The sequence below is a fragment of the Excalfactoria chinensis genome, chromosome 2, assembly GCF_039878825.1.
Source record: "Excalfactoria chinensis isolate bCotChi1 chromosome 2, bCotChi1.hap2, whole genome shotgun sequence".
NCBI classification, from domain to species: domain Eukaryota; kingdom Metazoa; phylum Chordata; class Aves; order Galliformes; family Phasianidae; genus Excalfactoria; species Excalfactoria chinensis.
The window spans coordinates 124128383-124155708 of NC_092826.1; the positions used below are offsets into that span (position 1 = coordinate 124128383).

Below are 27326 nucleotides of genomic sequence, written 5' to 3' on the forward strand. Positions count from 1 at the left end.
GAGCTTGAGTTTGATAAGCCATAAGAAAATACATTTTTATTATTTTGAGGAAAGCAAGAACATACAGATATGTTTCCTTTTGCCTGATGTACAGACTTAATATGTAACAAATATCCATCTAGGTTCATTTGGTTACCTGCATTACCAATAGTTATTAGGAGTGCTAATGTGAACATGGATATGAAACTTTCCTATATGTTAAGCAAGTATTAAATGATGATAATCATGCTGATTGTCGATAGCTGGAGGTAAAATGCTAGCATGAAGAATCCCAGCACTTTTCATTGAATCCAGAGGAACCTGTTATCTTTTGTTCAGGTGGGATTAGGAGAGTCCCTTTTGTAATGCAAAACTCTGTGCTGGAAAAGAGAACAGGGAAGTGGTAACTGGAAATATTCCTTTATGGAAACTTAAATCTGTAGCTGTACTAGGAAATATTTAGGGATCTTCAGATGAAAAAAGGTTGAAGGCTGGCAGTAAAAAAGAAAATTAAGAAAATGGTTGCGTGTATAGCAATGACCAAAACTAATACGGGGAGTCTATACTGAGGTTATGGCAGAAATGAGACAAGAAATAGTTAAGACACTCTTCACTAAAGTAAAGAGAAGACTCCTATTTTTCAGTTTGAGAAGATATTTCTGTTGTGCATTGTACACTGAGATTAGATTCCCTGATCCTTTTCCAGCAATGATAACTGATAGGCACTTATAGTGTGCTATTGAATTTTTTCACACATTCCTTGAAGTGCATCTTTCTGACCAGACCTGCTTGAAAGCTTTGGAAATATGATGTTAGAAACATACATCTGTGGAGTTTTAAATGAGAACTACACAATTCTGGTTTCTCTGTTTATTTGTTAATAGGGATGCTGAGGATTACTCAAATTAAATTTGTCATGGTTGGATTTCTAAACCTACTGGTGCTGCTTTGTTTGTAAACTAGAAATGTAGAATCAGAGAATGGTTTAGATTGAGAGGAACACTAAAGACCATGTAGATCCAGCCTTGTGCAGTAGGCAGTGAATACCGCCTGCTAGAGCATTTTGCTCAGTGCCTGGTCTTAAACACCTCCATTGATGGGTCATCCACAGCTTCTCTGGGCAATCTGTTCCAAGGCCTCAACTTTCTCATAGTAAAGAATTTTTTAGTAATGTCTAATCAAAATCTATTCCCTCTAATTTGAAAATATTATCCCTTATTTTGTTGTAGGACCAAATAAAGAGTCATTCTCCATCATTTTTGTTGGCTCCCTTTAAATGTTGGGAGGCTGCTAAAAGGTCAACCAAGAACCTTCTGTTCTCGAGGCTGGACAAGCCTAGTTACCTCAACCTCTCTTCACAAGAGAGGTGCTCCAGCCCTCTGATCCTCCTTGTGTCCCTCCTCTGGATCTGCTCCAACAGCTCCATATCTTTCCTGTTCTGGGGGCCCCTGGCTTGGATGGGGCCTCATTAACACATTATTTATATATTTTTTAAATCATCTAATTTGTAAAGTTTGTTTTAAAAATAATAATAATAATAAATTATCCAACCATTACCATGTCATACTGAAAGTCAAGCATATCCCTCATTTCTCTTTTTAATCAAGACTATAAAGATGGGATTTGTCCTAGTCTCATGACTCATGCTGGAAAGAAAGTCTCTCTAATACTGCAGGAAAAAAATGTATCTATAGTGTAGAACTGTTCATAGGCAAGGACAATATAAACTGGAAATTCTTTAATATGATTTTTTTTTTTTTTTTTTTTTTTTTGTGGTACTGTTCATTCAAAATATGAGGACTGTACTTGAATATTCCTTTAATAGAATGCTCATGCTCTGAGTAGTTTGTCACTTCATGCCTCCAGTTTTCATAACTTCTGCCAAAATTTGATGGATTCTCATTTCTTCTAATAAAATGGTTGCAGTAGAAATATAGATTCATGAGACACGGTATTAAAAATTATTTAAGTTAAAGAAGTATGATGGCATTTTCTGTTCCTTGATAAATAAATCCATATATTTGGTATTTGATTTAGCTGGCATTTGAGTTGTGGCAGATTTAGAAAGATAATACTATATCTCGCATGCAATCTGTTGAGTAAAGGTTTCAATATGTATTTCTAGGCTTCTAAAGGAAAAAAAAAAATCATGTTGATTATGGTGCATTTATGAAATTAGTCAAATTGCAGAGCTGGCCTAAATATGTGCAATCATGAAATGTAATTAACACATGTTTTTCAGAAATAAAATCCTGAAATTCTGATGTACTGAAACATCCCAGAAATCTCTGTTTAACCTCATGGAAGGGGGAAGAAAAAAAAACAAAACAGTTGAATAAGGGCAATAATGGGATAAGGATTAAATTATTTACATACTTGAGGGTTTTGTTGTTGTTTTTTGTTTGTTTGTTTCCAAGTAGAGTTTCTTTCCTCTTTGGTAACATTTGTGTCCATAAAATTTAGAGTGGTTCTTTTTCTTGTTGTGAGCTAGAACTTCATCCTAATGAAACTTGGTGCAGACAAGAATTCAGATTACAAGCTGTTTCTCATGTCAAGTTCCACTATTTCATTTTAGTTTTATTTGCATACAGTTAATACCTTTCTGTGGGAGGGCAGATTTGACTAAGAAGAGACTCTGTCTCCACCATGGTTAGGTGCCTACTTACCTATCAGAAGATCTTTCTATTATAAGAAAGCTGATCCATAAGAACTGCATTCAGAAATAACAGTGTTGTAGTATACAAACTCTTCTAGTACTCATTTGTTGACTTTCAGCATTGATTTATGTTAATAATAGAACTACTTAGTAGTTCTGGGTATTTTTCTAGTGTAGGCACATCTTCCTGCCAATAACCTCAGACTAACTGCACTACTTCAAGAGGCAACTCCTGATGTACAAGAAGATAAAGGTTTCTGTCATGTGTTCTTTGTCAGATTAGACTGCTAAATTAACCTGCAAGTAAAGTTAGTAAGAAAAAAGACATGCTGGGTACATGGTGGTTTAGGCAGTAGATGTCAAAATCTTTTAAATGTCTTTCTCCATCTGTAAATGTGTACAGAGGGAAATTAGAAGCCCTGGTTTTATTTGGGAGCAGAAGCGAGTCTGTCTGTAATTCTTCCCCCACTCCCTTTCCCACGTTTACTTTTTAAATAATTCTGCCTTAGGTCCATCCAGAACTAGCCCCAACTTAAGTCAAGGAGGAATGATCTGCAGACATAATTACTTGCATTGCTAATTTTATGAAAACTTCCAGGAAACTGTTAAAGGATCAGGTCAAGAGACTAGTTTAAGTACACTCATTATAAAGTCTGTTTTCACTGCTTCTAAATTGCTGTAGTACCATATCACTCTATACCGTAACACTGAGATATTTACACAGAACTAAAGAACATAACTAATACTGCTGTTATTACTGCAAAAGCATAGTGGGCCATGTTGAAAACTATGGTTTCAATGTTAATAGGTTTGAAGGCTTATTTCAGTTCTGAGTCTCTGCTCTTACAGGCTGAACAAGCCTCTACTCATCTAGGTTTGCCAATATTAAAATTTCATTATTAATCAGATATTATAGTCTTTGGCTGCTTACCAAATGATTTGAATGATATGGTCTCCATCAGTGTTAATTAGTGAGCTCTGAGATCTCAAAGATAAGAGTATAATACTTTAGTACATTTCCTCTAAAATGCCTTTTATGTGATTTATTCACTACACAGAGGCTTCAACCAGAAACATGAAATAGTTTTAACTTGTAAACGATTACAATTTTAGGTTTCTGAATGCTTTTTCTTCATGAGCTGCCTGTATTTAAAATCTGAAAATGTATTTGATCTATCAGTTATCTGAGAATGTGTATGTATAATTTATTTCAATTAAAATTACTTAAAAGGAGTAGAAAACACCCACACCCTGTTTGACTCACTTTGAAATATTCATATGCATCTTATTTATCAGTTTCTCAATATTAGAGGTATGTTGAGATAAACCCCAGGAGCCATGTTGGATCAGAAAGGGTCTGGCCAAGCCTATCACCTCTTTCTTTTCATCTCCATTAGCTTGAGGAAAAGGTTTTGTGAAGGGGGTGATCTACTGTAAGTTTCTGTCTTCACTCTTTGAAAACACTTCTAGATATTACCTCAAGTTAAGCTTGAGCATCTCCACTCTGCCAGCCCAGGTTCATTAATTACGTCTAGGGGTAAAACTGGTAGAAACTTTCACAGATAAGTGAAGTTTTAAACTGAAGCTTTAAACTGAAGGTGTTATCAGTTCATGCTTTTGATATTTTCTGATATTATATTTAGAAGTATATAATGCATTTTTTTATATAGCTAGATCAGTGCAAAGCTTCCTGATGTTGATATGGTTTGTAGCTGTAAAGTAATATTTACCAATGTAGTAGCATGCAAACAGTATGACTTAGAACATTTTCTACATTTCAAGGGAAAAAAATCACAAATTAAAACAGTTGAAGCAGAAAAAATGCTATGCACTGATGAGATCAAATTTTCTCCTATGTGGAATAACCCATAACAAATTTTGCAGGTGCCCTGATGCAATTATGCTGTATAAAAAAAGTTATGAACTGTTAGGAGATAAGAATGTAGACTTTGGAAGCTATGGGAAATACCCTGATGTGCTCATTTCATTTTTCTCTCCAGCACTGTATTTTACTGTTTTAGAAAGTAGTTTATGTTATGTTACTAAACCTTAAAGCTTAGATGTAATATTCATTTTTATTCAGGATTTGGGAAGACAAATTATAATCCCTTCCTTTACAGGCAAGGCTCAGCCTGAGGTGAATAGGATTTAGAGACCTCCCCTAACTTTAGTATTTTCTGTTTTCTAATTTAGATGATTACCTCAGCATATTAGTTCTTGACCATAAGAAGAGTAGGTTGCAGTGGGAATGCGAAATGAGGGTGAATGTGTCTTTGACTCTTTCTTTCTTCATGTTACTTCCATGGATCATGCCTTTGGTGTTGTGCGTCTCAGAGAGAAAGCATGTATCTGCAACTATGTCAGATTCTTTTCTATTTGTTAGCTTTTGTGCATCCCTATCCCTGTAAAACTGTGGCAACTTCTAAGTTGGAGCAAGGAGGGCAGCTTTGAATTGATGTTGATAAAGATAGTGGAGGAGTGATTGAGTTCATCTGCAGAGCTGTCCCTCTGCATCTGGCAACTGATTGCTTGATGAAGCAGGCAGCAAAGTAGCAATTTGTTGAAGACAAGTCTTCTAAGCCTTTTTAAGAAAATCAAGGAAACATGTTTCAAAGAGCCACCAATTAAAGGAAAAGAAGCCTGATTACTCAGGTTCTGAGGAAAGTTATAACTAGAGATTCCTTATTTTGTGTCTCTGTTAAATTCTGATTTCTCTAAGTGACACAGTACTACAAGAGAATGTGGTTGAGAGTGATTAAATAACTTAGGAAATAAGTGTATTAGATTTCTGGCCAATTAGAAGGGGAAGGGGGAAAAAAAGGATAACCCAGAGCTTAAATTCTCATGGAAATTTTTTCTGTACTGCAACTCTTTCTAGTCTGTTAAGGACAACTGATAGACTAAGTGGTGGGTTGTGTGGAATATTCCATCCACTTGTCACCAATTGAAATCTGTATCCAGCAATCCACATAAAAATGCTTAACTTGAAATGAGAGAGTTGCTGGTGAGAGTTTCTCTATATGCTTGCATTTATTAAGAGTGTAAGTCCCTTGCTTGACCTGGGCCTGACTGCATAAGAAAAATATCATCTGTGTTTTAAGACATTCTTCTCTTTTCTTCATGGAACCCTGTCAGAGCTTTGAGAAGCATAAGAGGGCTAGGGCTGGTCTGGTCTTGTCTCCACTGTTTGACTACATCCATTTCTCTTCATAATGTTGATATCTACCATTTTCTTTGACCCCAGAAACTGATTTAAAAGCAATGACACTGTGCACTTAAAGTTTCCTTTTGAGGAGTGGTGACGCTAAAAACAGAACGTCCTGATCTCATGTGGGTGATGTTCATGGTGCATTGGCACCATGTAGGTATCACTACACACAGTAAAGTTGGACTAGATGACCCTTAAGGGTCCCTTCCAATCCAAATGATTCTGTGACTAAGATTCTCCTATAGCAATATAAGCCATCTATGATGCAGGAAAATGGTATTTATTAATCCTTTGGTGGGTGTTTTTCTATTTTTCCATCTCTTCTGTGTCCAGACAGCATATTTGATACTTAGTATGGAACTTGGAAGTAGCGTCTTTTGCTCAGAAGCTACTGCCAAACTGAAGGAGCAGACAGCTACTGCAAGAGAACTATTCCAGTGTATATCTTCTGTACTGTTTATTTTACTCTTCATTACTTCTATTTTGCCACTAACATTTCATTTAAAACCTCCAAGTACTGTTCTTAAAAAAAGTTCCCCTTATTCCTGGAAAATGCAAAATAGAGCACTCCTCTGCTTCTCCTTTGTGGCCCAGTGCATACAAGGCAGTATGAAAAGCATGTCTGATTTTTTAGTGCTAAGTGTGATAAATTGCTTCAGCCATGCTGTACTCCCTGTTGATGATAACTGAAATAAATTAGTAAAAACTACTTTGATTGGCTTCTAGGTTGGGAGAACTGGAAAGTAATTAAGAACTTGTGGATTTGTTTTGGTAACTATGCCAGCATGAAAAAGTTGTGAACAATATGAATAATCTGCAAAAGGAATATATAAAGCACACTACCCATCTCCATTGGTGCTTTACAGAGGATGTGGTGGGTGCCTGCAGGCTTCATACACCATTCACATTTATCAGTTGGTCAGCTTTATTTCTAAACAAGAGCAGACATTTATAGGAGTTTCATGCCTCTCAGAATGTTTATTTGGCTGCCTATCACTGTGGCTTCCAAGCTATTTCCACATAAATTTAGCAGCAGAGGATAAGTTGATACACAACTTCAGCTCTTCTCTGGCTTCTTTATTTTAGGGCAACAGTTTCTTTCAATTAGGTGCTTATTTTTTCTTACATTTGTTTCAATTTGGAAAGTGACACCTATGGGTAGACAAGTGTTAAAGTTATAACATGGAAAATTTTTCCCAGACTTAAAATAAGCAAGAAGATAAAACATATAGGATGGTTAGATGAGCCTACAAAACTTAGTTCAAATTATTGTATTTTTCTGAGGTATAATATGCCGTTTATTCTCTCAGACTGTTATGGTTTTGTTGGTTCATCAGAGAGATAATTGGCTATTCTACAGAGTAGTTAAAAGCATTTATATAAAGATTAATATTACTATGTTTTAGATTATGATTGGTAAAGGATAGTCCCAGCTGATTTATAATCTTGTTGTTTTGTTTCTCAAACAGGTGTGCTTTATGAAGTTGTTCAGAGCTTCCCTGGAGTGGAAGAAAATGTGCAAGTGGATGCACGTGTAAATAGCCACAGGTGGAGAAGGCACTCAGAGTCTCTTAAATCAGTCAACACTAACAGAGCCAGTATGGGGCAGGATTCCTCTGAGCCAGGTGGTTTCACAGATCTGTTGCTTGAAGAGGGACATGAGAATGCCACCCAGATTGAGGTAGAAATTCACTTTTTATTTTACTTGTTTTTGAATGGAGGGGGGGGGAATAAGTCAAAAGGTGAGTTCTTCAATACATTCAAGCACTGAATCTAGCCTTGTGATTGTTTATCTGTCCCTGCAAACATGTGGAAATCTGTTTTTCCTCCTGCTTTGGGACTGGAGTACATCCCTCCTGATTTCTGTGGAAATCCTCTCGAAGTTGTATGTCTCTCTGGAAATCAGTTGTGAAAAGTTCTGTTATAGCAGTGCTTTTTACTTACCTGGAAAAGGAAGCAGTATACCAAAAACATACAAACAAAAAGCTTAGAAATCTTGAAAGTTAAGTACCTCCATCTGTGAGATATTTTCTATATGAAGAGTAATTATTAGAAATGGAAAGAGGCCCTAGAGAGATGAGAAGTATTCTAAGTCAGATGTTGAAAGTATTTCCCCATTAGTTTATCTTCCAGGAAAGAAAATGGATGAAATTCATCTAAGGGAAATCTTGAGATATTACTCCTATGCTTTACGATTTAATTTAATCTCTAATTGCTAGTTTAGAAATTTTAAAATGAACTGGCTGTATTAACATTCTCTTGCACAGAGATAACAACTGTAAATAATTATTGTATTAGTTCTGATTTTTAAGTACTAGATTTAGCTGTTTTCTAATTAATAAAATCTTCATTGTGGTTTATAAAAAAAAAAAAATACAGCTTGTAGTAGACTATACTTAAAATTTTCAATCTTTGCTTCCAAAGCTTCAGTGCTTTATTTTTTTTTCCATTGCTGAGGAGCTCATTCTCAAACACAACAATTTTTAGGTTTAAGATTATAAACTTACAAATGCAATATAAAACTTGTCTGTAGACATGATGATGCATCAAAGTAATAACTCCTTTTCTCAAAGGTGTGTTTTGTGGTTTCTTTCTTTTCTTTTTTAACTTGATTTAAAATGATTTGGGTTTTTGTTGTGTATGTTTGTGTTTTTTTGCCTCTTCATTCCCTACTATCTAGTCATACTTGTAGCAGCTCACTCTAGCACAAAAGAGTTCAATCTTGTTCCTAATTACTTTGGCATGTAAAGTGGGAGGTGTCTTAGATACAGGAATGTTTCTGTGGCTGATTTTTCTATGGCTCACATGCAGATCTGTATGCGTTGTCACTTGTGTCTCTAGTCTGTTGAGTGCCATGCTCTTATAGAATGAAATGGGTCAGAGCTGCCTCCCTAATACTTTTGGCAGCTTTTGGAAGAGAAATGAATGCTGGAAAATGGATGTATATTGAATGATGTTTTTTTCCGTAGCTGTCTTTCCTGCCTGATTAATGGCGCTGCAGAGTCTTAACCTCAAAAGTACACTGTCCCTACTGAGTTTAAGTTCAGGTTCTGTGCGCCCCTATGTCCCTCGTCTAGTCACCCTGGCAAAGTAAAATAACTGAATTCTGTTCTTACACATTATAAGATCCTTTTCTAAAATCCCTACTACAATACACAGGCTCTTTACAAAAAGAAGTGAAATTTGGTGTCTAGCTTTGCAGAAGATGTTAAATGTATGAACAGAATTCACAGTAGAGGAATCCAGATGTTAGTCTTCTGCAGCTTAGGAACTCATCATGCTGAAGAGCATATTGATTTATTTTTTTAAGCTCTTCTTCTGCATGTGTTGCACATCTTCTGGGAGAAAATCCAGAGAATGAGTATTACTTGTCACTCATATTTAATGACACTGCAGTATTATAACACATCTTTATCACACATACTATTATCTCTGAGTTATTTTGTAGACTTTCCTTGCATGTGTAGAAGAATCTTCCACTAGAGCCTGATTAGTAATGAACGTATCTTTTAATTTTTGTTTGTTACACTGATGAATTTACTTTCTACTTAGATTTTACTACTTTTTTTTTAAGGGCAATTAATTTTTGCATCTGCTTAAAAATAACTCAGATTGTTTCCTCTGAGATCAAATCCATACAGCCATCATGTGGCAAATGATAAAATCCATCTGTGTGTATGATAACTTGTGTCCTTTAGCTTTTCTTGATGTTTCAAGGCAGTGAGATTTCTTTAGTTTTTCTCTTAGAATAGCACCATTCCAAGTCTCCTTAATCCATAAATTATTTTAAGATCCATGGAGTATGAACTTCAGACCTTCAAGAGCAGCCTCAAGAAAGTGCACTGTATGTCAGTTAATCATGTTTTTGCAGGGTGGACATGCCCCCATCCTGAAGGATAATAGTGGTCACATTGTCTTATGCTGTTTCTCTGGTCTGCAAGCCTGAACAGTGCAACCACTTGGCATGCCAGGAATGTTCACTGTCACCTTTCTCAGCTTAGTTTGGCCTTCTTCAGGAAGGAACTCATACAAACTGATGCATCAGAGGTTTTTCTCTTGAATCAGACTCTCTGGAAGTTGAAACATATGGCAAAGATAAGCAAAAGCATTGGATGTATTCATGTTATGTCCAGAACTGTTGGAAATGGGCTTGTCCTTCAGAAGGAGGTGATGGGCTTTTCTCAGAAGTCTGTCCTGTTGTTGGAGGATAGGAATTGCTTGGTCCAAGGTGGAGAATGGTGGCAGCAGAAACCAAAATTGATAGTGCTAAGAAAAAGGCAAAGGGCAAGAAGAACACCTTTGTGCTGCAGAGTAGATCTTCTGTGTGTGTGACATGTATAGTCCTTCTGGAGAGTTGACAGTGAGCTGGAGATAAGGTAAGATTAATTTATAGCAAATGATTATCATAAACACATAAAATGGTATGAGATTATGAAAGCACTTCTTCTTAGTTTAATAGGATTTTTAATAATGTGCCAGTTAGAGACTAGACTCTTTTAAATCTAAAAAGTTCTCAAGGATGGAGGTTGGTCCCATCTGCTTTCTGGGGACCAAGTTAGTACATGTTTTAATGTTTGCATTTTTACTACATAATATAACCAGAGCAAATGAGTGAGACCTTAGTAAGTGTGGAAAAGGGTGAGATGCTGTCTTGTACGAATGGACACAAATGTTACAGCCCTAGAGAAATCCTTGAAGTAGATGGCATTTAGATGAGTGGGAAATATATTGTCAGCAGAGTGAACCCTGAAAATGCTGTATTGTGGTGATACAGAGCAAACAGATTGACTTCTTGGCCCTTTTAAAAGCTTTCGAGTGTTCCTCTTTAAAAAATGAGAGCCTCCATGGATAAGACTTATATAGGAAAAATATGAAGTGACTACTGCTGTTTGTTTTTGTTTGCTTGTTTTTTGTTTTCCCCCTTCCAATCTATTTTGGGATTCTTCCTCACAGTCTTGAGAGTCAGGGTTGATTGGCTTTGCTTTTGTTTTTGCTTGTTTGCTGAGTAAATTACCTCTTCTTTACTGTGCTCAGAAAATACAGAAGTGCCTTTTATTTATGATAAACAAGTCCAGGAAATGCAATGGGTAGGGTAGAATTTGTTGTTGCAATCACTATATGTCCTTGAAAAAGTAATGAGCGTGAAAATAGGTCTCACTAAATATGTCTAGTTTAACATATCTTCTTTTAAACAAGTGTAGAACTGGGACAAATATGCTTTCTTTGCCTGTTCTCATAGAAGCATGGTTATTAAGTAATTGACTTTATTTTAACAATGTTAATGCTTCTAGTTAGATTCATGATCGTGTTTTGACCTTCATATTAATATCTGAAACACTGTAGTTATCCAAAGGTAATAAAAGCAAGCAGCAGAGATTCTTGTTCCTCTTTTACCAGAAAAGGAGCTGATCCCTGAAATGTATCTAGTGTGGATGCCAGATTCCTACTACCTGTGTAGATGCTTTCTTGTTTTGCCACAGTACTCTCTAATATAGGAATGGTCACAGGGCACTGAAAAGAGAGGCTTAATAGTGCATTAATATATGATTATGCATCACACAAAGTGTAGCATATTTTTTCAAAGTCTAAAATACTTACTGTTTTCTAGGTGGTGACCAGTCATTGTATAAGAGCTCTGTACAGAGATTATTCTCCAGTATTTTTAATTTTTGTATCATTTTTTCCAGATATTCAGCCAAGCGGCTCCAGACACAGACTTTATAAATGATTTCTAGAAAGACTGCTTTGCTTTACTGTTCCCTTTCCCTGATCCTTCTGACAGCTTAAACCACAGTAAACTATGCAAGGCTGAGAAATAAAATGCTGAAAATTTGAAGTGAAGCTATCTGTAACATACAGCATACATTGTTACTAGCATATGGTTACAAATTTTGCAAAGCAAGTGTGGGGCGTAAGTTACTGTGGAACTTCTCATTTTATAGAGATGCTACATCAAAACAAACTTAATCTTTCACAAACTTCAAATATCAGAAAAGAAATCCAGAAACAAAATAATAGGTTAAAGTGAAGTTGAGTTTAAGCTGACTGCAGCTATGCTAGTAGTAAGGTTTTATTGCTTTTCAGCATGAAAACAGTGAGGGGAAAAAAAAATTTTTTTAATGTAAGGTTTTATATCAGTATGAATGCTACTATAGAACAGAAGATTCAGTTCTAAGCAAGAAGCAGCGTGTTGAACACAATATGTCAAATCAGACTTGGCTATTTCTTTCTTTTTCCATGCCTTCTCTATCCCTGACCATAATACTTGTGATGATAAGAAATTATTGCTGTTTTGTTGCAAAATGAGCTGCTTTATATATATATATATAATATATATATATTCCTGTGGATATGACTGATAACTGTTGTTTTGTGTACTGCTTTCAGCTAGAACAGAGTTGATGATAACAGAGGGCGCTCTTATTTTTCTCTTTCTTTAGTTTCTCTAGATGTTGTTTGAAATGTACGTTTTTAGCAATCCTTGTAATTCACACCTGGAAAGCATCCTGTCTGTCAGAACTCTGAATTTCTTACCGGCAGCACACTTATGCTAAATTTTGCATTTTCTCCAAGAGTTACTCTTCAAAAAGAGGCTTCTCCCTTATCAGTCCCAGTCCCCTCACAGCACTGAAGATGTCTGGTTCTGACTGGCAAAAACAGCAGAAGGGATTGAGTGTGACAACTCTTGGGATTTGAGAGCAATTGTTCTCAGCTACTGGCAGTGGTGTTAGCATGCCCACTGCTCTATTCTGAGCAAGGAAAAAATACTGGTTAGGATTAAATTCCACTCAGCTGAACAAACGATAAGGTGTTTCTGGAATTACTGCTCCAATGCACTGTATTAAAAGTAGAAAAACTTGTTTGTGAATAAATGTGTGAAGCCTCAAAACTAAGCGGTATGGTAATTGCACAGTGTGCTGCTAGTTTGTCCAAGCCTACCTCTATCATGTTTCTATATATGTTTCTGTATATACATACGTGTGTGTGTATATAATGTGGTTGGTTTTGTTTTTTTTGTTGTTGTTGTTTGTTTGTTTTTTCTATCACAGTGTTTTATTGCAAGTTCTGTTTTAAGAAATCAGATTTAACTGATTTAATAATATGGTTACAGCTTACTCAGGCTACTTGCAAACTCATTGTCATAACAACACTTACATTAATAATTACTGAACTGTAATATTTTTGAGCATGAAGGACTCAGGAGAAGGAAGGAAAATGTGAGCTTCCTTCTTAGGTTGCAAATGTGTTCTTGATTTTTATTTATTTGAAATCAGAGTGAATACATCATTTTCTGGGCTAAAAGCATTGTCACAAGATACCTGTTTTATGGTTAAAGATATTGCTGTAATAGGATCTACACCAATTCAGACTCTGCTTGTCTTTGTTTTATCTTAAATGTTACATAAAATGTAGTTCCTCCACTGTCTACAGGGAGCATAACTTAGCCTAAAGTCTGCTTGAATGTGCATTCATGATGCTGATGTTTCTGTAATGTTTTAGAGGATAAAACAAGTGTCTCACCTGATTCCTCTCTCTTATACATCGTTACACTGAAAGTGCTGGAGCTCACTAACCACTAATGTTGCAGATGTCTAATCTTAAAAATTCAGGAAAATTATTGGAACTTAGATTTCTTGGTAGTTATTAAACCCAGAGGTAGTTCCTGAAAGGCAGATCAGTGGACCTTGATGGATGGAATGAGGGCGGGGTGGGAGGAAATTGGTACTGCCTGTGTCTTCTATTCTATTAGAGATCTGCTTCCAAACCTGGGACTGAACTAAAAGAATGTCTGTTCTGAGAAAGTACTGCTGCTCTTGTGCCTTCTTGGTACTGCATCTTTATATCAAATGCCATATTTTATTTTTTTCCACAATGAGAAGCTGAAAGATGAAAAGTGAAATTTAGGATGTACAGCAGGAATCTTCTTGGGATATGCTGGAGTTCAGTGAAACAATCATAGATATCTCTTGGCTTTTCTATGTAGCAGTCAACCCTGAAAATAAAAAGATTTGCATTCAGTTGTCATACTTAATTCTGAGAAAACATGCTCTTTAAATGTTTAAATGTTAAGATGGCTGAAGGATATGATGTCTGTGATTGCTTATCAGTGTTTCTAAACAGCTTTTACTATACTCTGCACAGAAGAGTTTGGTGCTATTAAGGACTCAGTTGTCATTTTAAAATGTCCTCATTCAAAATTTAACTCCAACTAACAAGGTAATTTTAAGGACTATGTCATTTATTCTCAACAAGTCTCCTTTTCCTCCAATTGAGAGGTAAAAAATAAATATTTTTTACTTTTTTTTTTTTCAGATTATATTCTCAGTCAAATGCAAGTTTCTGTAAATTATTGCTATAATCCAGCACTTCAATGATAATTTTAAATATCTGCAACAACAAAAGAGAGCTAGAAAGTTTGTTTGTTTTTTTTTCTCAATTCTGTATAGGTGATGTGAAACACCAATCCTCTACTCTCATTGATTCAACATTGTAGTCTTCTTTACTAAGTCAAAACAAACAGTATGTCGCTTGCAACTAGAATTAGAATCTGGGATCATCATTAATTTACTCCCCCCCACCTTGTCCAGCTGAAGTTTCTACCAATGTTGTCATACTTCCTAGCTAGCCAGCAGACCCATTTGTCACTGTCTTGTTTCCTGTCAATTGCAAAAAGGTAAACTGGACAAAAATTTAATACATATTTTTATATTGAATTTGTTAATTGCTTAAATCAAAGCAATTGTGACACATGCATTGTGATGGTCTTTAGATGGACTTGAATTCATTATCAGCTCTGCAATAAGTGCTGAAGGAATGATTGTATTGGAAATTTCATTTTTCTCAATCCAAAGGAATGATGATTCTACCACTCTCTCAAATATAGCTGAAAAAATAAAAAGGTTAAGACTTGAGGGAGCACTTGCTCTCTTTTTCTTTTAAACTTCTGTGGAGGAAGAGGGGGAAGGAAAGAAATTTAAAAATGAGTTTTCCATTCTCCTAAGTAAGGGAATTCACAATTCTCCATGGTAGTCCTTTGTTCATTTCCACATGCTTAGCTGCATTGGCATGTGTGGTGTTTAACATGCTGATGATAATGAATTTTTACAGCAAGGAAGGATGCAGGGGATTTGTAATTTAATGGAATCTGCCTTTGAATTTTCTTGATGATAATACTTCACATTTTTGTTTCCCTCTTTATTTCCATGTTCCTAAAGCACATTACAATTACTCCAGAATCACTGAACTCATGACTGAAAAGCTATGGGAGGTATCAGCGACAGACTTCTTTTTTTTTTTTTTCCTGAATTCTTTCAGTCATGGCTGTGTACATTGGGTAGGTCACTTCCTTTCTGACCACTTTCAACTTGGAGTGCCTTCACAAGAGATACAGCAAATACAAAAATAGATAAAAATTTAAAAATGAGAGGGAGACCATGGGAACTTCAGATGAAATTCAGTTGTCTAGCTTTAAGTGCCTGGTAATATTTTTGGCAGAAAGGTTATGCTGGATGTTTTCTTTCTGCATGTGCAGAATACAGGTCTCCTAAAGGTTTTGAACCATGCCTTACAGACTTGCGTGATACTGGGTTCTTCCTGTGCTTAGAAGTTGCATCTCAGCCCTGGTCAGTACAGGCAGTGTTTGGATTGTTTTGCTCTGAAGTGTGTTGAGCTAAAAGATAGACCTACACTAACTGTGTTTGGTTTCCAAAGAGTGGTAGAGTAGAAATCTGAGCAACAGCTTCATAATTTATTCATATCTATCTTCTCTAAACTGTGAATGAAATTTGGTATGTTTCTTGTGGATTTCACCCAGCTCTATGTTTTAGTAATAAAAGATTCAATAATGTTATATGTGAGAGCTAATTTAGAAAGTGATTGACTTGTTTTGGTTGCAGTCTGTTTAGGCATTATGATCTCTAGAGAAGCCATGGTAGTGCTGTTCATTCTTAAGCACCCAGGCTCTAGGATGTGCGTGTTGCCATCTGAACAGCATGGCTTCAACAGGGAGTCTCACTGAATAATGTGAAAACTTCTAATTAGGCTTTATCCTTACTTTAGTCACCTTTTCCTGAGTTTTACAGGAAGAAAAGCTGCTGCTTTAGTAAATGAGTGTTCCTGTTTGTATCAACTTAATGTCTATCACTCATTCTTACAGCCTACTGCTTTATAATTTCAGCTTTGACCCCTGTAATGTGTCATTAACTGTTCAGGAATTACAGTACATACAAGTGTGGAGGCAGCTTCCCGAACTGGCGTACAGAAAGTCTTGGTCAGCTTAAAACTGCAGTTCCTGCTATTAATTTGATTGCCCAGATCTTTAACACTGTTTATCCTGATTTGGGTTTGCTGTCTTCCCTCCTTGTGTGAGGCTTCAGGGTGACTGGGCCATGGCTGTTCTGTTTTCCTTGTCATTTCTTCTAATTAAGAAGGGATATGGATGACTTACCCATTCCATCTTCTGAATGTGCACTAGAGAAGAAATAAGCTAGGATCATTTGAAGATGCTGCAATACCTGCATCCAAAGGAGAGAAAGAAAAACAAAACAAAATACAGGATGATGCTAAACTGAACTTACGCTGTATCATGAGTTAAAAATAAACGCTGTATAAATGGGGCCGTAGGTATGTCACAGTATTTACACCCCCTCCACTATAAGGACAGGCTGAGAGAGCTGGAGCTCTTCAGCATTAGAGAATGCTTCAAGGCGACTTTGTAACAGCCTTCTGGTATCTGAAGGAGGCCTATAGTAAAGCTGAGGAGTGACTCTTTAGAAGGGTGTGGGATGACAGGACAATGGGAAGTGGTTTTAAACTGGAAGGGAGTAGATTTAGACTAAATATGCAGTAGTTTAGGCCTGGTACTTATCTTTTTGTTACATTTACAATCTTTTTTAGAGTTTCAATTTTATAAATGTTTTAGTCACTTATACATACCTAAAAATGAAAAAAATAAAATGATGTTTAATGACAAAATCAATTTACTGATTTCATAGTGATTTTATTAAAATGTCTTCCATTTATTTTCATTTATTGGAGGGAATGGTACATAGCAGTCAGAGGCCTATTGTGAGAATTTCTCAAAGTCCTACTCAAATCAGAAACAAAACTGCACAATAAACATTTCTCTACTGTAATTGATCTGTGAGTTACTCGTTCTTTTTTATTTTTTTTCTCCTTTAAGTAAGATGTTGCAGAAACTTTTGCTCTTTTGAAGATTGTCTCTCATGACAAGACACTCCAAGGGGCTTTGTAAGACTGATGTAATAACCCCTAAATAGGCTGGCAGTTTTCTAGCGATCCCCAAGAGGGAAGCTTCCTTTCAGAAGCAGCTGAATATCATGAAAATGGCAGTGGCTCCAAGCTAACTCTTCACAAAACCAGAAAGACTAAATGGCTTTTTGGATTAATAACAGGTTTATGGCTTCATTCTCTGCCAGGTTGTTTGTCAGCATGTGTGATTCTCCATTATAGGTTTGTCAGACACTCAGACAGGAAAGTGCAGCTTAAAATCCTTGGTGCTTAAGCTCCAAATTGATACAGAGCCATAGAAATCCATATTCATGCAAAGGGACAAAAGTTGTGAGCTTGGGGCTTGTGGTTTGAGCTCAGCTGATGGTGTCATTGAGTGTTTACAGAAACAGCCTCCAGATGAAAATCCGTGAGCTTCTAGGACTCAGTTTCTGCTGAAAATCTCATTATATGAGGACTCATCACATACCTGGATGGAATTCCTGTACTTTGGAGGGAACTCATATGGTCTCTTCTTAGAGAATACAGCGTGAGATGCCACTGTGTGCAAATAGAGGATTTCCTCTTTTGCTAGGATGTGCTCCTCTCATTCATTAGACATGATATTCAAATAGAAATGATGTTCAAAATAGATTTTGCTAATGCTTATGTAATCAATGGCAAAGTTCACAGGCTGTCTTCAGTTTCCCGATGGCTTCTGATGTGAATGATATTGGGTATGCCTGTCTTTACAATGTAATTCCCACATCAGATCTTTAAAGGGAGGGGGTGGGGGGAAAGGGGAATGAAGAAAAAAGAAAGCAACCATAAAACAGACTGTAGCTTTGCCGCTGTGAAAACAAAGCAGTTTTGTAAATTTTATATTTCCTGAGATTCATACAGAACAAATGTTTTTGTTAAGAAACTGACCAGCAGAGGTTATCCTTAATACGAAGCACTTATTAAATGAAATCAGTGTTTGTGACCATTGGGCAACTCGTTATAACAACCGTGCTTTCTAGAAAGCAGCCACTATATGTATTCTCCACAAGACTTAGACGCAGTAGTTTCTGTTCCTTCTATCTTGTGAAATTAGTGCTTTTACTTTGTGAAAGGTCAGGGAACATCTGATCCTATAAATCTTTAAAATTGTATCGCTGCTATGTTACAACTATAATTGCATGCTTTGTGTTAAAATGCAGTTAAATGAAAGCAGCATGTTAAGTATCTTTTTTTTTTTTTTTTTTTTTTTTTCTTTCATTTTCCATGACCTTAATCTTTCTATTAGAACCTCGTCTCAGCATCGACAGTCTTTTCCCATGCTCCTTCATTTCTCCTGATAATGGCTGTAATGCTGGGTAAGACTGAGCATCCACGAGCATCTCTTTCAATCCAAAGCAAAGCTAGAGGTCTGGCAGAGAGTGGCCTGAGAGTGGTCCTGAGGAGAAAGATTTGAGAGTCTCAGCTGATAAAAGACTCAGCATGAGCTGGTGGTGTGCTCTTGCAGCCCAGAAGGCCAACTGTATCCTGGGCTGCATCAAGAAAAGCATGACCAGCAAGTCAAGGGAGGTGAATCTGCCCCTCTGCTCTCATGAGATCCCACCTGGAGTACTGTGTCCAATTATGGGGTCCTCCACACAAGAAGGATGCAGGGTTCAGAGGAGGTTACAGAGATGATCAAATGGCTGGAACACCTCTACTACAAAGACGGGCTGAGAGAGCTGGGGTTCTTCAGCCTACAGAAGAGAGGTTCTAAGGAGACCTTATAGTGGCTTTCAGGAAAGCTGGAAAGGGACTTTTTATAAGGGTGTAGCAACAGGACAAGGGGAATTGGGTTTTAAAATGGAAGAGGGTAAATTTAGACTAGATATCAGGAAGAAATTCTTTACCATGAGGGTGGTGAGACAGTGGAACAGGCTGCTCAGAGAGGTTGTAGATGCCCCATCCCTGGAGGCATTCGAGGCTAGGCTGGATGTGGCTCTGGGCACTTTGGTCTAGAGAAAGTGTCTCTTCCTATAGCAGAGGGGTTGAAACTAGATGATCTTAGAGGTCCCTTTCAACCCAAACCATTCTATGATTCCAGAGTCCAATGTCCTGTGTCATTTCCATACTGCCCTCTTGCTTTTATCTGGTGGCTACTAATAAAATGCAGAATTATATAAGACCAGTTTTCTTATAAAAAATCCAAAAATGTTCAGCAATTAATTATAGCTTTGTTTTACTGGGGTTATAGGCCATGATACAAAGAGGGAGTAAGGAAATAACTAGTGCTGAGTGAGACTGGTACAAATAATTTTGGGGAAACTGGATTTGTTGTCTGCATGCAGGATCATCTTGCTGCTGGCTTTTTTTAATATAAAGGATGTTCTTTTTTTTTTCCATGGAGTGAATTACTAGGACTACTTTTCTTCATTAGGGAAATACTTTTAATTGCTAACTCATTTCCTCCTTCGAAATTTCCCAATCTTTTTTTTATAATCTTTGTTCTCTCCCTGAAAAATGTTCTACTAATTGCCTGTTTTCTCCTTCTAGGGTTTCCATTTTATTATGCAAATGCAACTTTTAGAAAACATAATTAGACAATTACAGATTAATTTCATAAGCTATTCCTCTATAAATACTCATATTATATTAGAATTAGAGTCAACTTTATGAACATAGTGTTTGATTATGAATTTCCTCAGTACTGATTTTTGGGGCAAAAACCAGAAGCACTTTAATTTCACTAAAAAGTATGCATAGTCTGCAAGTTTAGCAATAGTTGGGCAATAATTAATTTTGTTAAAAACCATACACCAGTTCCTGTTTTTCCAGTGACAAAACTAAGCATCTATAAAGTCTTAACTTTGTATCTGTGATGGTTTCAGAGTTCCTTAATTGAGGTGTTGCCTCAATGGAAATCTGACAATACCATTTCAGTACTTAGAATATTTAAAAGAACAGTTTTGTGTTCTTCAACATGCAGTCTAATTATCTTCAATTACAGGTAGCAACAATTCATAGCAACTGCTTCCAAATAGTTTCCTTGGATTTTATTTCTTTTGTGGTCAAAACCAATTATTTAACTTTTCAAGTAAATACAGTGATAAGTTAAGTGTTGTGTGAGCCAAGTGGAAAGAGTGGTGAGGCTGCCCAGGGATGGGGTGCAATCTCTGTCTCCGGAAGTGTTTGAAAAACATGTGGATATGGCTCTGGGGGACACAGTGGGCATGGTGGAAATGGGTGGATGACTGGACTGGGTGATTTTAGTGGTCTTTTCCAACCTTAATAATTCTATGACTTTAATGCTATGTAATATTCAGTGGATACAAGGACTGGGAGAACGTGACCAGAACTAAAGTTATTGAAATCTAACTGCTGTCTGTCTGTGTACTCTGTAAAAATTTGCTTTGCTAATATATTTCTCTCTTACAGAGAAACTAGTGTTTTCTCTACGGTGTACTGTTGCGCAGCAGCAGAGCTCATCCTTGGATGCTTTTTTCCCTGCTTTTTTGCTGCTTTGTTTAAAGTATAGCCATAAAGACGGTAAAACTGCATTCATTATTGTCTGCAGTTTGGATAGAATAAAAAATAAAAGTACTTGAAAGAAAAGCATTCTTGCACATAGATTCAACCGAGGATCTTATTCCTAACCTAACTTAAGGAGCATGTGTAAGCATGGGACTCTCAGAGTTTCTTTTCTTTCACATATGAGATAACATCGTCATTGAATCATGGTGCCTTACCTCAGTGAGAGAGAACTTCACTGTTTCATGGTTTTTTCTGTATTATTTTCACGTACACATTTGGCTAGCATCCCAGTTAGCAATTTGAATATATCTTGGAGCATAATGTAGCTCTGTTAAATAGCACACACAGTTACATCATACTTCCTAGACTGTGAGAGCACACCTAGCACATTTGAAGTCCTTATTTGTTAGGGGAGAGCAGTTGTTGAGGGAACAGCCTTGTAACATTTGGACTGTATTTAGGAGTGACTTACAGAATGAATATCTAGTAAGAGTTTGACAAGTAATGAACGCCAAAAGTTTAAAGGCTTAGTCTTCAACTGTGCTGAGCTTTCATGAGCAATGTATGCACACAGCACACCTGAGAATATTAGTTGTAGTGAGAGGAGTATGAAAATATATTCAATGCGTCATCAGAAAATATCCCTCATAAAAACTGTATGAAATTAGTTTTCTTTACAATCACATTAAGATGGCAACTCAACACTGAGGATTGCTTCAGGTAAAAAATAACTTATTTTCCCATAATAATAAATATTCCCTCAAATTCAGGAAGGTTGACAACAATAATCCTCATAGCTGATGCAAAAAAAAAAAAAAAAAAAAAAAAAAAAAAAGTTTTTGGAAAAGTCTGCTGCTGTAGAAGCTGTACTTGTCAATAAAATAGAGGTGCTTCTTATTTCATCTATGTGCAGTATTTGGGACAAACTGTACTTACAGAGAAGCAATTGGAAATTATTCTTATTTACCAAAAATACCTGGAAATTGAGGGGGAAAAAAAAAGAAAAAAACAAAAAACTTTGTATTTAACCGTCAGCACCTTAATTAATTTTCTGTTACTTCTTAAAGTAGTAATGGGCATGTTGTCTACTTTCTCTTTTCTTATTTTTTCATATGTTAACATGCTTCTTTTATTTCTAAACATTTTAATTTCCTACAGTTGGTGGAACATATTATGAAACAGGTAGAATCGACCAAACCCCTTAAACACATCTGTCAGAATGAAGACTCTTAGGTATCTGTTCTTACCAGTAAAGCATTTCCTGATAGCTGGCAAACTTATGGAAGAATCCTGTGATTTCATTTCCACAGTGATGTATGTTCATACTGTAAATTTGCAGTGTTTTTTTGTAGCCATTCAGCAGAAAACTGACAACATTTTGATTTAAATATTTCGGTTAAAAACTTTAAATAGGTAAAGGTTGACTTTAAAATGAAACCTGAGGTTTAATCTCTTTTGTTTTCACTGTCTGAGATATCATTAGAAAAGTAGAGACAATTGTAGCTATTCCTATTGGGAATCAACAGCTGTGATGGTCTCTGTCTTTTTATTGATCACCAGGTTATTAGGAATCAGTAGCTAGGATAAAATATTTTTGTATAAAAGATTTCAGAAATTCACTTTTTTATATGCTAAATAACAGCCAGTGACTTACATGATTTTGAGTGAAAACTGATTGCAGTAGAATGACATGCAGATTATTTTGAGGGTTGGCATCTCATCTGTTATCCAAAATAACCAGATGTTGCCTAGACTTTGACTATAACCTGAACTATGAAATGGATTATTGTGTTGGTCCACTACCATAGTCTCACATAGCACATATAGGATTTTTATATTTTCTCCCTGAATTTGCTGTGATATGGTCATGGCAGCCACCACTTCATTTTAAATACTACAAAATTTTTTCCATAAATATATGTATATATTGATCTCTCTCTGAACAGCAAATGTACCTTAAAATAATGCTTTGGAGATCTAAAGAAAATAGTTGTAAAACTGCAGCTCACTTATGGATGCTCACTTAAAGGCTATTCTAATAAATTATGTTTAGAAAACTTAAAAAAAAAAAAAAAATCTCATTAAGGTGTTGGCTCCGAGTACTACTCATTTTGTTATCATATGGTAGTTGTTACATGAACTTAATTGTCAACTCACTTTGAAGCCATCATAAATTTTGCTGCAGATTCTATAGATGTGGTTACAAGTATGGTATGGTTATGATTTGGAGATAGATAAAATTATGGTAAGTATTTGCCTTGCTCATGGTTGGAGGCAGAAATATATTCTGTAAAACATTTGGAATTTGAACTTTTGTTCTTGACCACTGTCTTGCAATGTTTCTGCACTCTGTGTAGCAACAGAGTTCCATATTTCAAGTGTTAATTTTACATAAAAGTAAAGTGCATCTTCCATTCTGATCTCTCTTTGTTGTGTTCCCCTCTCTCCCCTTTTAGGAGGATACAGATCATAATTATTATACTTCAAGGACATATGGTCCATATGATTCTACCAGTCGGGATTTATGGGTCAATATAGACCAAATGGAGAAAGACAAAGTAAAGATTCATGGGATCCTCTCCAATACTCATCGACAAGCAGCAGTAAGTTGTTATATATATATATATATTTTTTACTGTCATGGATGTTTTTCAACTGTGAGCAATAAAACTGTTCTAAGTATCAAAATACTCCTGTTCAGAGCTTCGTCTTTGAATTTTAGTTAAGATTTAAAATTCTGAACAGTGTTGCTATAGAAAGATTTCAAGTTACATTTTTGTACTTGATGTAACAGTCCTTCAGAAGTGTCTTTAAGATATATATGTATGCTCTGTTTTAAGGTTAGATCTCAAACTATCTAACAGTAAACTAGTTTCATCTCTGAAGTCAGAGGAAATGTTACGGTTAATTTTATTAGAGACAGAACTGGGCTGAGAAGTAAATTGCTGAAATTGCTTTACTTGAAAGTTGTAAGGTTTGTTGGCTTTTTTTGGTTTATTTGTTGCGTCTTTTTGGGCTGCTTTTTTTTTTCGCTTGTCTGCTTGTTCCAAGATGTAGCGGTGTTTAACAATTTCCAAGCTGAGAAAAAGTCAAATTAAATTCCTCTTTCCTCTCAGTTTATCAGTTATCTCCCTGATGCCAGCCAGGTGACTGTCTCAGGGGAACGTAAGTGACAGCAAGAAGAAATACCGTGGTTTTTAACTCTGAATACAAAAAGGCAGACTAGGGTAGCATTTGTCTGACAAGGGCCCAAATCATAAGATAATTTCCACTTGGTCTAAGAGACTGGAATAAGCAAGGGCTAATACAAAAGCAGAGGGCTTAGACAGCTATATATCTTTAGAGTAGATTTAATAAAATACTGTATCAGCTATTTTTTTTAAGACGGTTTGTTTTTAATGGAGTTGAGTGAACCTGGTAATCTGTGTTGAAGGAGAGAATGGAAACATGCAAAAATAATTAAGCTTGTTAAAAAATACCAGTATAAGTTTGTATATATATTTATATAAATTATATATATATTTTATATATATATACTTATTAAACTTATATATATACATACACACACACACACACATATATACACACATATATATAATAATTATCAAGCCCGGGGCCTGAATATTAGTGAAATTTCATTTAGAAATTTTAACTTGTTTTAATAATTAGTGAAGATAACTCCCTCCAAGCTCTCTTTGTAAGCACTTTTGTTTCCAGTTGGTTTGTGAGATTTCTTTTTTTAGAATGTTAATTCCAAGGAGGATATTTTATTCAATTATTTTTCAAGAGGTTTAAAATGAAGTAATGCACCTGGACTGGACGTGGGATTGATGTGGAGCATAGTAGAGGGGAACGTGGCAGCTCAGACTTCTGAGCATGAGGACTTTGATTTACTCTCCCTATAGCAAGTAGCTGTTAAATATTAATCTTTAAAATATTCCTCAAATCTTGTTAGTTCTTTAATACACTATTACATTGTTTAATTGTCTATACTAGTACCTATTATGTTGTTAGAATTTAGGGCATTACTTTTTGATTGAAGTCAATGGGAGATCTATATCTGATTTGAGTGGGCATAGGATCAAGTCTTTATCTGTTACAAACATTATCGTTAAACTAATATCTTTTTTACGGCAATTTAAAGGACTGTGAAAGACAACTGTGCCACCTTAAAAGCATTTTAATGTTTATTGCGTTATTCAGAAAGTTAATGCTAATAGAAGAAAAGGGATAATACTGTTTAAAGGATAGAGAGAAGTTGTGGTCATTTTTAACCGTATTCATAGAAATTATGTGAGGCAAAGTGAGGACATAATCTGAGTGGAACACGTACATGAACATAGCATGCAACTTCCCAGTATGAAAAATTCAAAATAGGACTTTTTTTTTTTTAATAAGTTTTCTTTTGCATATACCATTGTGATTAAATGTTTGGTTATGTATATATATTTACATGCTCACAAAAGATGTCATTAAAACTTACTAATTCCAATTAACACAGTGCAAATGAATTCTGTATTCTTATTATAAAAGAAGACTATCATGTCAAAGTACTATCTTTCTCTTAAGTGGAAAGAAAATCTAATTTAAAGTTGCTGTAAATCTTCAGCTGTTAATTTCGTACTAAGTAATTCTGTAAACGTTTCTGGGAGATGTAAATATAATCCTTCCTGAGATCATAAATCCTCAATTATTATTTAAAAACAAAAACAAAACAAAACAAAAAAACTAAAACAACCCAAGATAGAAATTATTTGTTTTGTTTTGTTTTTTCAATTTTAATAAATTATCAATTATTTCCCTTTCTTAAGTGGAGATATCAAAGCTTAGGGTTGAAGGACAATCAACAACAACACTTCTTCACAACACTTTTTTTCTGTAGTTTCCTTTCAAATGCCAAATAATACAGAACCACAGGCCACTATGCATGTGGAATCTTTCTATGGGATATAATATTTAAGCCATGAAAATACCTTACTGGAATTTCAGCAGTTCTTTCTGCCAGGACTACTGATATGCTCAGAGCTGAGGCAGGTAGAACACCAAGTGATAATTGAGTGGCCGCAGTAGTTAAAAAGCTTTGGGAGAGCAGTGGAATAGATGAGAAAGGAGAAAGCAGAGAGGGAAAATAAGTGTGAATTTGAATGGTACTTTATGAAGACCATAGGTTAGGAGAAATCTGTTCTCCACATCTTAAATTACAGTTCACTGCTGTGATGTCAGCTGATATAGGGTAGATTGACAGAGGAATTAAGTCTGTCCACTACCCACTCCCACCCCCTTCTTTTTTCTTTTTAAAATTTGCAGTATGTTTGCTAGTACTGTTGTTGCTTTCCTTTTTTGTAAATAATTTCAGGTCCTTGTTAGTTAGCAGAAGGTCTGGGAAGTGGTGTTATTTGAGTTTGATGAATAAACTATTTTCCACTTTTCATCAGATAAGCAACCAGGTAGCAGCAGAGGGTCAGGGAGAGCATCTGAATCTGAAGAGACATGTGGCTCAGGAGTAAACCACCTGCTGTCAAAGGTGTCATGCATCCTGTAAAACTTATATATAGTGATGGCTCTTCTTAGCAAAGAAGTTTAAAAAACTTTTTTAAATTAATAAATCTTTCTTAATTGCATTCTTATTAAGTAGTTGTAATGTCTGTCTGATATGTGTTTAATTTTCTAAAGTCTTCAGTTATGAATATGCACTGCTTTCAGGTTTTTAAGTACCAGAATTATTCCTAGTTAGCTACTGGCAATTGCAAATGTAGAATAATCAGGCTTCAGTAAAAAATATAAAGCAATGATTGAAACAGGCATTTGAGTTGGAGGACTCTTCATTTTGTTTTCTGCACAATATCAATTTTATTTTCTGGTGTTGTTCCTTTCAGAGAGTGAATCTGTCCTTTGATTTTCCATTTTATGGCCATTTTCTACGTGAAATTACCGTGGCAACTGGGGGTAAGTGGCTTTCTAACCATTTACTTTGAGTAATTTGAGAAGTTTCTTGCAGCTATTTAAAATCCTTTTTTTCTCCCACATATGTCAAGAGAAACTACAGCACTTATTTCTTGTTTTCCAGAAGAAAATAGCAAAATATCAATATAAGGATAACCTCATACTGCTCAAGTTTAACTGTTATAAAACCTTCTCACTAGAAGACTTTGAAGTATTAATGGTTTTCTATTTAAGTGTTCCAGTTGTGTATGTACATCTGGAGCATTTGCACTTGTAGAGATTGTGCTGGAGCCAGCACAAGGAGGGAAAATCTAGAGTGTTTTGACTGCATGAGGACAGAGGATTTTCTATCTAATAATGAGAAATGCTGATGGAAGTATGTAGCTTGTCCTTTGTCAAACAAGCTAATTGTTGAGTGTTGCTGGGGTGCTGTATAGTGTCTACAGCAGTATCACAGTAGGTAAGAGGTATGATGCAGCCCAGCCTCCTAGTCCTGTAGCTCTGTGTACCACTGATGTTTCATGTCTGGGGTCCTGTCTTCCACCACCACTGGCTGCTGTTTGTGCAGATCTCCTGTTGTACAATTGCCATCAACACCCTTCTAACACAGTTCCCCTCCTGCTCACGCTTCTTTAAGGAGCGTGGAGATGGAAGTTGGGATCAGAGAAAAAATAAATAATATGGAAGAAAACAAATAAGTATTTAGAGGAGTAAGGGCCAGAGGGTGGAAAAAAAGGGAGGCATAGGGAAGCATTTTAGAGAACTGCAGCCTCCTCTCGTCTCTAACATGTCCAGCAGATT

The 27326-nt window shown here is 35.9% G+C and overlaps 1 protein-coding gene across 1 annotated transcript in view; it reads left to right on the plus strand.

The window, feature by feature from the left end:
- Positions 1-27326, plus strand: part of PLXDC2 (plexin domain containing 2) — a 224210-nt gene that overhangs the window by 107199 nt on the left and 89685 nt on the right. The window contains exons 2-4 of the mRNA XM_072329453.1: positions 7313-7524; positions 23039-23185; positions 26459-26528. Of these exons, the coding sequence (XP_072185554.1) occupies positions 7313-7524; positions 23039-23185; positions 26459-26528 (429 nt within the window). The remainder of the gene's footprint in view (positions 1-7312; positions 7525-23038; positions 23186-26458; positions 26529-27326) is intronic.